Source organism: Oratosquilla oratoria, chromosome 1 (assembly GCF_046742065.1).
Source record: "Oratosquilla oratoria isolate Oo_2021 chromosome 1, ASM4674206v1, whole genome shotgun sequence".
Classification (NCBI taxonomy): Eukaryota; Metazoa; Arthropoda; class Malacostraca; order Stomatopoda; family Squillidae; genus Oratosquilla; species Oratosquilla oratoria.
The window spans coordinates 96,207,723-96,220,222 of NC_134777.1; the positions used below are offsets into that span (position 1 = coordinate 96,207,723).

Genomic DNA, 12,500 nt, shown 5'->3' on the forward strand with positions numbered 1-12,500 from the left:
TCCACTCCTCTTCACCCTCTTCCCTCCCTCTTATCTTGTCACCTATGAGCATAACCTTGCATTTCCTTGTGTTAAATTTCATTAGCCACTTTTCAGACCATTGCTGTACTTTATCTAAATCTTCTTGAATATCTGATTGGTTAAAGTGATTATTTGCCACTCTGCACAGTTTTGTATCATAAAGGATATTTTTCGCATGTTCCCAACCACTTCGAAATGGCTATGATTTTTATTTTTGTTGTCGCCAAATATTTTATTCAAGCGAGTACCTATGGCCGAAATGACTGACAGCAACAGAGCCAACACTAAGCTTTGCTAACTTGTTCGCTTCTCAACACAGTCTTTCAGATGATAATGATGACGATGATGATGATGATGATGATGATGATAAGAAGAAGAAGAAGAAGAAGGAGTTTATTTGGCATTGAATTAATATACATAAAGTGCAGATAATGGAAAGAACACAGTTCGAAATAACAATAATTGCCGAGGATAACACAACAAGCATGTAAACTTATTTCCATTGTGATCCTCATTAGACTGTTTTTCTATACACTAAGTTACACAGACAACATACGTAGGGGTTAAGGGGACCAGAGACAGTCATGAGTAATACCAATCAGTACACATATGACACATAAACATTATTATAGATTTGCTACTACTAAAATGTTCGTAACACGTAGGATATTGAGACCAAAACTTGAGCACCATCACAATAAGGAACATTGCATTATGCATCAGGAACAACAAAGTATTGCTAAAAGGTACCAAAAACAGTATGAGTGAGTACCAGATCAGTGTAGTACCATTAATGATATACTACATTATTCTACAGTTGTAGCAGCAAGTGTAGGACAATAAAAGGGTAAGAGTATATATCAAATACCACGGGATAGAAGGTAGCAGGCCATCAACATCAACATGGCAGCTTGGGTCACCTATTAATTCTAAAGTTTGCCTGTACCTCAGGACGGAATGGGCAATTGCACATTAGTTTGAGCACCTGGTAGTACATTATAACCTGAAGGACCAGAAGTAGGGTACAGGGGACCAGAACTAGTATGAGTAAAACATCAAGGAGATCAAGGGAAAGTTCCAATTACCTTGGTGCCTGGTGCCCTGATTCACCAGGCTTGTATTATGATCAAATCATAAGTGTTCTCGGACCATACCTGAGACATATACCATACTATGACAAGCAAAACAAAGGTGGGAACCAGTTTTGAACATCAAACATTGTCATAAGCTAAACCTCTGAAGGACAAAAGGGGAGGTCAGAACAGTTATGAGTGAACGTAGATTTGGATGGTATTACTCATGGAGCCTATACCCCTCATTAGACTGGTACTACATAAAATCAAGGCTGTTCTTGGTCCATAGCTGAGACATATGGTAATCCTTATTTTTTTCTTGAAAGTAATTTTGCTATTTGACTGCTTAGTGGACGGTAGTGAGTTCCATAGTTAACACCTGTACAAGTTGTTTCCGACCTGTGAGGAGAATCGCGGAGAAATATTTACTGGAACCAAGACTACAATCTGGTTACCACCTGGAGAAGTTATTCAAAAAAAGGTGTATTGTCTTTCAATAATTCTATCTATCCTTAGGTTTAGAAGTGGAAATGGTACGTACGCAACATTGGGAAGTTCTAGCCTCGAGTGGGGTTGTGGGACGCTCCGAGTCGCTCCAATACGTTTCGTCGCGAACAACGCTGAGATTCGGTGAGTATATATGCCGGGCAGCGTGCGGGAAAATGCCAGTTTCAAAGATCCGTCCGACCAGACCAACGTTTGTGTGTATCCGAGTGACACCCGAAACTTCATTGAGATAACGTTTGGACCTCTTTACCCTCCATATAGAAAGAAGCTAAAGAAGTAAGTCAGTGATCATTGTTCGTATGTATCAATAAAATATGGGACTTTTTCATGGTAACTTGCAGTGAACAGTTGATTCTTAGTGAAGTATCTGCTACCGATAAGCAAAGACTGAATCAGAGATGTATTTGTATAGAAACAGGAATATTATACAAACTAAAGACAATCGCCTAGTGGCATTAATAAATAAAATAACGGCTGCTACAAAATTGTACGAGCTGGGGACTGCCTGATCTGAATAATTAGTCTTGAGTGACGTAATATATAGTGTTAAAACATATTAATTACATTATTCACATATGCATGCGTAACACGTGCACATTTTATATTTGTTATTTACAAGAATTCTGGATGATTTACACGTGCACGTTTTTTTTTCTAATTTGCCGACGAGAACTGACGTCACATACGTATTGCTCAACTCGCTTATGATTGGTTCAGACCAGCAGAACGTTCTGCTTCCGACGGGTCGATGACCATATTTACTGCATACGTCTTATTTCATAGAACTTGTGCAATGTCCTTTCGTTTAGCTATATTTCAATATATCAAGCTTGTAGTAATAACAGATTGATAAATTCGAGGAAATTAGTTACAACATTGTGAAAATATTCACGACAACACGTCTGGCAACGCAGTATCAAGTTGCTGGTTGGAGCAATCCTATTGGCTACGAAATTTACATAACTTCACGGATATAAATACGAACTTGTATTAATTTAATGCAAATAAAATATGTAAATTAATCAGCATCACATAAAACCGTAATCTTGTGTAACTATAGACTATGCCTTTTAGTTTTACGTTGATATAAGACTTCCCTTTATTTTCCTACTTGCGTCACTGTAGGTAGTTCAATCTACGCAGCATTATAGACCATCAAATCATAGATTTCACTACTGATAAGGACCAGGACATTTTCTATTAGTCACAGTACTTTACATAACATTCATCAAATATTTGCAAATAAGCACATACATCCATACCCCCATTGTAATACGTGCGTGAAGAAATATTGACCTGCACAAGAGGTCCGAAGACCATTATTAAACTAAATAATTGGGTGTCAGTAGATATAGTAATAATTCTATACACCAAACTACTCTTCAACCTTTTAATGAAAATTAAGTTGTACAATAGGTACATTCGATGTATGATAGTATCAGGATAACAATCAACATGAGAGTATCAGAATAACAATCAACATGAGATTTAATGGGCGTAGATTTGAATAATATTTTAATGAGCTTTCCGCCAGAACCATTGTGGTTTAAATCGCAGTGTAAGGTTTTAATCCATAATTACCCTTTGTGGGCCTCGGGAAACAGACGGGCTTGGTAATTCCAAGGCCCCGAATACCCCGGTTGTGACGTCACTGTACACATGATTTATACCATACTCTAATATACAAGTTCTAACATTAAACATAAAGTAATGTCACACTTGTAGGAAAACACGTAAATGAGAACTAAAAATATAGATACCAGTTTCGTCAATCAGCATGATTATCTTTTTTTATTATTATTATTTATTACAATGCGCGCGCTCTAAATGAGGTGCGCAGAGGCAGTGCAATGTAGTTCAGTTCGAAGCTTTAAGATTCATTTAGATAAACACCTAAGCAAGATGATGTAATGATTATAATTCATTTTATATTTATTTGTTTTGTTATTGTTTACTTGGCTTTTAATTGTTTGATTCACTTTATTATTGGTTATATGTCAATTTATTGTAATTTATTCTTTACCTGTTTGTTTATTACTTAAGAACACCTATGTATTTATTTTATTTATGTATTTTTTCGCATACGACTTAGTTATAAACCAAAAGGTTCTCCTATCTGCAAGCTCCGCCTTTGTATTGAACGGAGCGACAATTATTTTAGAATTTCCATGCTTGGTGCATTAATTTTACGGAACACCACAACATCTAATGACCATATTTTGTTTTATTATCATGGACATAACATTCAGAATGACGTGTAACCAATGCTCACGTAGTTTCATTTTCTCTTCGCAGAGAGCAGCTTCACATCGGCTAAAACCACTGCAAGACCAGTTCTCAGCGAACCGTCCATTGCAGTAGTGAAAGGGAGATGGCACCGAATTACAAGATTAACGAAGTCACGAGATCCCTGGTCAGGATCCCGGGCAACGGTAATGATACGAGCGCACGGCCGCTGTGTCTCAACCTAGCGAAAACCCTCACGAACACAGACGGACCCTTGGGGCCTCTAGTACAGCAGTGCCTGGCCCAGAACGAGGAAGCCTTCAGGCCCATAAACCCTCTCGGGACGTCAGAGAGGCCGCCCAGCTCGGAGGTAATGAAGACTTTGAATACCCCAAGAAGCGGAGTTTCTCAAGGAGAGAAGCGACCGTGCCCTACTGAATCGCTGAGTGCTTCTGTTGCTGCTCGTGAGATTCTGAGGAATGTTGGCGCTCGTGAGGATGTGAGAGCTTCTGTTGCCGCTAGTGAGTACCTGGATGTCTGGGTCTCAAGCGGTAACACCAACTCCTCCAGCGAGTCCAATGCTCCTGTGGTCACGAGTCCTCAGCCCAGTGGTAATGCTACCTCCAGTTCAAGACCAGCGCTGAAACCCCAGTCCATTATTCCACAGCTGGTGGAGGTGGTAGAAAAATTGAAGAAGCAGCAGGTGGATTACGAAACTGAGAAGAAACAGTTGAAGGAGGAAATAGAGATCCTTAACAAGAAATTGGGTACCTTCCGCGAGATGTTTCAGAACACTGACAAACTGAGAGCAGTCTTGAAGCGACTGAACATAACGCTGTGAACCTCCTGCCTGTATTTTAGTCATGAGGACCTCTGTGTAAACTCACGCTCTGAAGCGCGTCACATGTTTGAGAGCACTGCTGTGGGAACACCATTTTGGGTCATCGTCGAAAAATACACCAAGTCCCTCGATGAGGTGACGTGCCGTGCAGATGCTACAGTAACTGTTTATATTCTGGTGGAACTTGTGCGTCGGCCAAAGGACTGACGTGGCCTGGTCCCGTGGGGGACCGGCCACGAAGGCCTAGGGACGCGCTACAGTACAGAGGTCGGAATGACTGAATTGTCCGTATATGAATCTGAATGGCCTACCCGCTCATCCCAGACGTGGGAGTAGATTCATTTGATGGCAAAGGAAACTGTGAGACATTTCATATCCTTTAATATATATATATATAATGTACATCTTACTATTTACATAATAGCCATGTGTATGTATACTTATGTATGTACCTATTGTCCTCTGGCCCCCGCACTTCCTCATACAGTTAACCTGTTGTGCGTGGTGTCCCTCCTGCTACTATAGGTACCCCGACGGTCCAGTTTTGTCGAGTCTGCTCTTCTTCCAGTACCTGTCAGGGGACCCGCGGCAGTGTCCCGGCCCAGGTGAAGGAACCTGCCCGCCCTCGTTGTCTTCGGCTGGGGGGACGACGATGTGAGCAGCCTCCGACGGCTTCCTAGTCCTTCTCGACCCCTTGGGTGTATGCCCTCAGCTCCGTCCCGTCTTGGGCGGTGTCCAGCCTCGCCTGGACGTCCCGCCGTGGCGCTGGTCCTCCCGTGGCGTCGAGGGACAGCTTTGTGTTCACTATGTCCTCTTGTATCCTCAGTGGGACGCAGGAGGGATCGTATCCATGTTGTCCTCTCGCACCTTTCACTTTGTCTAATGAGAGGGTGAATGAGTACAGTATAATGTGTGTAATATACAAGAATACACTATGCTGTCCTTGCTCACCCTCGCCTCCTAGTGAAAGACGAAGGTGAGGGAGAACAGCAAGTATACGATTCCTCGTGCGTCCTGACTTTATAGGAGTTAAAACTGAGAATATTAGAGGGGACAAAGGAACAAAGCTGTCCCTCGACGCCACGGGAGGACCAACGCCATGGCGGGACGTCCAGGCGAGGCTTGGCACCGCCCAAGCCTGAACGGAGCTGAGGGCGTGCACCCTAAGGGTCGAGAAGGACAAGGAAGCCGTCGGAGGCTGTGCCCATCGCCGTCCCCCTTGCCGGGCCGGGCATCCTTCACCTGGGCCGGGACACTACAGCGGGTCACCTAGCAGGACGAACAGCTGACTCGACGAGATCGGACAGGAGGAAAGGACCACCTAGACTCACACTGGGACACAGACCACACACAATTTTATGGAAATGAAGTATTTGAATAATTTTCCTGTCGAAAAATCGTGAAATATAATGTTCGTATTTGAGTTTATTTTGCCATAACAGTCCATACATTGTAGATGCACTAACCACGACTCTCCATACCAAGGCCGACCTGGGCAGAACCGCCTGGGATTAGCCGGAAGAACATAATTGATGTTCAAAGTACCCTTGCGAACATCCTAATCTGACTACTAGTCCAAGTACATTCTGCAGTAATGTTAACGTTAACTATACTCGTGTGTGTGTGTATATATATATATATATATATATATACACACACACACACATATATACACACACATACATACAAGTTCGGATGTCCGCAGTTGTGACTTTGTTCCCTAAGAAATTATCAAATCACTATCTCATGATCCATATTACGCTTCACGGAGCTTTATGATTATATTACTTTAACAAGGATGGTGTAACCATACCACGAAGCTTTATGATTTTATTACTTTAACGAGTATTAGTTTGTAGTTGTTAACTCCATAGTTTGCCATATTTATGAGGAAAGTGATTACCTCTTGTGGTCTAAAAGTGGTTGAAATATTTCTTATTACAAGTATTTTTTTTTTCCCAAGGGAAAAAAAAATCCAAGACTAAAGAAAAAATAATAATATGCGGGTTAAAGAATTTTTACCAACACAGTTGAGATGAACAAAAGTTACACCAATATATTTACGTTTTTTGAGAAATTTGAAAGAATGGAAAGAGATTGTTTTTAAGTACTATCATGGCCAGTGTCCCTGATTGTGGGAAACTAAGTACATGTTATCTTGTATGCTATGAAATGAAAAATTATAGTTTTTTCATGAAAATGAGTGTCTTATTTCACCCTATTTGTCAATTTTTTTAAACTACATTTTGTCTTGATCTTCGTTCCACAACATTCTGCGGGCAGGTAAGTTTGGCCTCTGTTGAAATATAGTAACAATTCTATTGTGAACGAGAATGAAAACCAGTTCCTAGAGATGCGTTCTTCAGTCTATATCTCAGAATTAGCATGAATGCTGTACATATGAGTACTGTGAGGATCTTCATTCACACTTCCCAACTGCACTTCGCTGAGGAACAGCTAGACCATTCAAAGCAACGCGTTAAGGATGTTCATTGGGGAAATTTGGAAGAATATACAAGTACAAAATTATACAATGAAAAATTATTTATACAGGACAATTCGCGGATCACACGAAGACCTCGACAGGGTGACGATTTTTCATGTGGGCTAATCTGGGTTTACGATTCTTCGGTTGTACAAGTTGATGACAATAAACATAACCTCGTTCAACCTAACTTAACCTAATCTTGGATCAACTGTAGAATCTCCACCCCCGCGCGCTTGTTCTGTGGGGACCCGAGGTGCTCCGCTGTCACTCAGGTCATGATAACGTTTTTTAGGTCATCGTTTTTTATTACCTAACCTAACCTAATCCAAACAAATATTAACCTGTTGAGCGCCGTTGGGTTAGGTAATAAAAAAGGTTATCATGACCTGAGTGACGGTGTGTGCCTGAGTGACAGCGGAGCACCCCGGATCCCCATAGATCAGCACGCGCGCGGGGGTGGAGATTCTACAGTTGATCCCTAATCTTTATTCCACTTTTGATACTCGACATACTGGGATGACAATTCTTTAGGTGGGATCTCATGGGGTGAAGATTCTTCATATGGGCGTTTTGTGGTGACGGTTCTTTATGTATCACTAGGTTGCTTGTAACTGCGATGAAAGTCAATCGGCCCCCTCTCCCTCTAGGGCCTAGAGGGAGAGGGGACCGATTGACTTTAATCGCAGTTACAAGCAACCTGGTGATACATGAAGAACAGTCACCACAAAGCGCCCATATGAAGAATCTTCACCCCATGATAACCTTTCTTGGTTAATATTCCTGTGGTTGTGGTTGATTGGAAGTCATTGTTAGTGTATTGGGGCGGTCTTTGAAGACTGTTCCCGATTTCTGGGGAAGGTATAACCGCTCCTCTCACTGGGAGGCGGGGCGGGAGGGCAAGAGCCCCGCCTCCCAGTGAGAGGAGCGGTTAGACCTTCCCCAGAAAACGGGAACAATCTTCAAAGACCAATGCCCCAATACACTAACAATAACTTCCAATCAACCACAACCACAGGACTATTAACCAAGATTCAACCAACTGATTAAACTAACATGAAATTCAAATTAATGCACGACATCTGCGCGAGATCGTCCCAAAGGATAGAAGTGTCGGATAATCAAGAATCCAAACAACCCACCACTACTGGCAAGCCCCGATGAGCTCCACGCGGAGTTGTTGGGGCAGAAGTTGGACTTCCTTTTCCAGACATCCAATCCCTCGGAAATGCCGGCCAGTTCCTCTTGACCAGAAATGGCCACGCGTGAGTAGCCCCTTTCATTTTTTTTCTCTTAACAAGATGAATCTGAACGTTTGAGTTAGATTACTGCCTCAGGTTAGGCAAGGGTATTTCTTGGTATTTTGTATGTTAGAAATCGCTACGTGTTAGGGATGAGGAAACAAGGCTGCTGAATAGGATGACATGGCGTAAGTTGTGACAAATTTGGTGCATTGTTTAAAATTAACCAACAACCTGGGCACATTGTTTACATTGCGCCTCCACGTTATTTTCAATACGTTCTCTTACACATCTTTGTAAGAAAATTGCGTCTATTTTTGTATGGGCCATTTAAATGTGACAAGCAAAGGAAACCAGGAAAACAACATCAAATGGATTCTCCCCATCCCATTCCCACCCGTCAAAATTTTCCACAAATCACAAATTATAAAAAAAAAAATCACAAATTATCAAATCAATTAAGCATACGAATTGGTAAATGTCATTTGGTTTAAAGAAATGCAGAAACTGAAGTATAATTTTTCACCAAATAAGGCTATATCGATTTCGTGCAGCCAGTACTGTTCAAGAATGTGAATTAAAGAAATTGTGATAATTCTGGTTTGACCAACTGCAAAACCGCAGCCCCATAGTAGCTGGCAAGTCTGTGGGCGCTCCCGTAGTTCCTGCCGGGAAGAAACATTGAACTTTAGCATGTGTTGTTAGTACAAGGCAGTTTATATATCACAAGTTCATAATAGGAGGACAGCATTCGCCGGTTGTCAGTTCTCAATGTGTCGAAATCTGGAAGAAATAGAGTTCAAGCTAACAGATCGTGGACCTCGTTCGGAGACCGAATGTCAGCCCTCGGGGTTGCACCTCTAAATGGTTGTTGACCCGTTTAGGGGGACGGCTGTGAGATGATTCTTCCTGACGTCCATCCTGTTGGACCTCGACTTAACAGGTGGCCTCGTTAAAGAATATGAAAATAAATAAATAAATAAATAGATCTGCATAAAGCTGCTGGGTACCCAATCGATGCATGTTCAGTATGTATTGGGAATGTCTAAAATTCGTAAATCTACAATATTCGGAACGAAAACGCCTTAAGATAGCGGCACAGTATGCATTTCTCGCTACCTCGTTACTTGCTTTCGCTATTCGCTTTGATTTTTGGTAATGATTCTTGCTGCCGGGAATTATGGATAATTCGCTGGGAAGCACAACGGCAAGTATGTCTACTCATTTGAGTTCTCAAATATGCCACCATTCCTGGGGTTTATATATGATAAATAGAATTGAGCATGCATATTATTGTTTATACGTAAGTTTTGCGTTCTTTATATATAATTGTCACTATACAGTTATCAAAGCATTACAAATAATATGAAATAGGATTTCATTTTTTTCAGTTGACAACCGCAGTAATGGCTTCGTTTATAAATATAACCACGTTTACTACAACTTGGGGGAAAATGTCTGCCAGTGGTTCTAATTTTTTTTTTTCGTAATAGTTCCTTCACTAGGTTGGCATGCAAACTTCTATCACTGCATCTTGCCAAAACAGGGCCGAAGCACAACCTTTTCTTCTGTTTCTTCAGTTCACGTAGCTTTCATATGTGTATTAGCAACTGAAGTTCTGTTACAGTGTTTCAGAGTATACATAACACACTTCTACAGGGTGGCAGGAGAATATTTGTCTGGAAGTTTTGTTATTGTTTTCGCTAGCTCCTAGCCAAAAAAAAACAAAAAAAAAAAAATCAGCGTGTGGGATAGTCAGGTTTGCTTGCAAAGCAAGCAGCAAAAGCGAGTGTAATGTTAACCAGAAATGCCTAGCGTGCCGCCACCTTTACGGGGGTATGCCAGAAGCAGTAGTGATTTCCATGATTACGGGATTTATCCGATGATGTATGTTCATTGCTATTGCTCCACGGACAATACAATTCACTATATATACATACATACATACATACATATATATATGTGTGTGTGTGTGTGTGTATATATATATATATATATATATATATATATTATATATATAATATATATATGTGTGTGTGTGCGTGTGTGTGTGTGTGTGTGTGTGCGCGTGTGTGTGTGTGCGTGTCTTCACAACCAGATTGAGAAGTGTTTACTTTTAAGGACGTTTGGTCATATGACGTTACATCACCCCGGCCTGGTAACACTTGGTGCATATCCAAAACACTTAGTAGACACTTCTCATAAAATGGCTTACAAAACTTTCCATAACACCTCACACGAAAGAAAAGTATTTGACAAAAAGAACCTTATGGTTCTTCCTTACAGTGAGAAATTAGTTGGACTGCCCAATATTCTTAAGCAATTCAATATAACCTTGGTTTTCAAAAATAACAATACTATAAAAAGTAAACTAATTAAAAATTCACCTGAAGTAAATGAGGGTTGTGTTTACTCTATTCCATGCCTTAAATGTAACAAATTTTATATCGGCCAAACTGGCAAAGACTTGCAAACAAGAATAAATCAACACAAGTATAGTGTAAGGAGTGGGCAAAGTTCCAGTGGCCTTTTTGTTCATGTAAGAGACCACAACCATCCTATTGACTAGGATAATTCTAATGAAATAATTTTTTTTAGATCTTTATTTGAAAGAAGCGTTATCTAATCCAGTCACATTAAGCATACCTTCGATCAAAATATTAATCTAAATTTAGGTTTATATAAATTTGATGATTTTATTATCAAGAAAATTGTAAAAAAAAAAATGCTCCAAGTGTTACCAGGTCGGGGTGATGTAACGTCATATGACCAAATGTCCTTAAGTGTAAACACTTCTCAACCTGGTTATGAAGCATCTTGTGTGTCCTTCCCATGTTTCCTAGCTTGTCTACTACTTTATGTATATATATATATACATATATATATATATATATATATATATATATATATATATGTATATATATATTTATATATATATATATATATATATATATATATATATATATATACATATATCCATCTATGTCTCTGTAACTGTGTATTCCTTGACAATGTCTGAAATAGACGAAAACGTTCGGACTTTGTTTATTTCCCAGTGTAACTGTGTGTGTGTGTGTGTATGTGTGTGTGTGTGTGTGTGTATGTGCGTGCGTGCGTGCGCCCAGTGTAACTGTGTGTGTGTGTGTGTGTGTGTATTCACCTCGGATCTGCTGCAGTCTCTGTCGAGACAGCCATACACCACCCTACGGCAGTGAGCTCAGAGCTTAACGTCCCGTACCTACTCGCTGCTAGGTGAACAGGGGCTACACGTGAAAGGAGACAAACCCAACTTATCTCCGCCCGGCCGGGGAATCGAACCCCGGTTCTCTGGCTTGTGAGGCCAGTGCTTTACCAATCCGCCACCGAGCCGTGTGTGTGTGTATTCACCTCGGATCTGCTGCAGTCTCTGTCGAGACAGCCAGACACCACCCTACGGCAGTGAGCTCAGAGCTCATTATTAGCAGATCTCTGGGTAGGTCTGAGACCACTCACACTCCACACACCGGGAATGCAAGGTCACAACTCCTTGACTAACGTCCCGTACCTACTCGCTGCTAGGTGAACAGGGGCTACACGTGAAAGGAGACAAACCCAACTTGTCTCCGCCCGGCCGGGGAATCGAACCCCGGTTCTCCGGCTTGTGAGGCCAGTGCCTTACCAATCCGCCACCGGGCCGTGTGTGTGTGTGTGTGTGTGTGTGTGTGTGTGTGTGTGTGTGTGTGTGTGTGTGTGTGTGCGTGCGTGCGTGCGTGTGTGTGTGTGTTTATATTCTCCCTCTCACTCGTTTTGTCAACCCTGAAAGAGATGAATGGACAACACCGGTCAATGAACGTACAAAACCATCGCGAAGTAGGTACGGACAGGATAGGCTAAAGAAAACGGGCGCACATTTCGTGACCGGCCCGGCAACTCCAATCAGGGACGGAGGAGTGAGGCACTCGCATAACATTACGCACAGTATACACAATATGTATCAGTGCTCTACGGAACATTTAAAACTGAACATTAACATACAATTAATTTTCATTGTGAAGTGCAAAAAGGATAAGCGACAAATGAGTCAATAGGGACCTGCTGAGACATGACTAAACATGTTGCATCATCAT

General features: G+C 41.3%; 1 protein-coding gene across 1 annotated transcript; it reads left to right on the top strand.

Moving 5' to 3' along the window:
• Positions 1 to 1,718: 1,718 nt before the first annotated feature.
• LOC143023433 (uncharacterized) lies at positions 1,719 to 6,868 on the top strand. Its single transcript, XM_076181990.1, has 2 exons — positions 1,719 to 1,877; positions 3,897 to 6,868. The coding sequence occupies exon 2, from the start codon at positions 3,973 to 3,975 to the stop codon at positions 4,666 to 4,668; it is 696 nt and encodes a 231-aa protein (XP_076038105.1). The 5' UTR covers positions 1,719 to 1,877; positions 3,897 to 3,972; the 3' UTR covers positions 4,669 to 6,868.
• The last annotated feature ends 5,632 nt before the right edge of the window (positions 6,869 to 12,500 follow it).

Excerpts from the sequence above, each read along its gene's own strand:
- LOC143023433 (XM_076181990.1), top strand. The coding sequence starts at position 3,973 with ATGGCACCGAATTACAAGATTAACGAAGTCACGAGATCCCTGGTCAGG.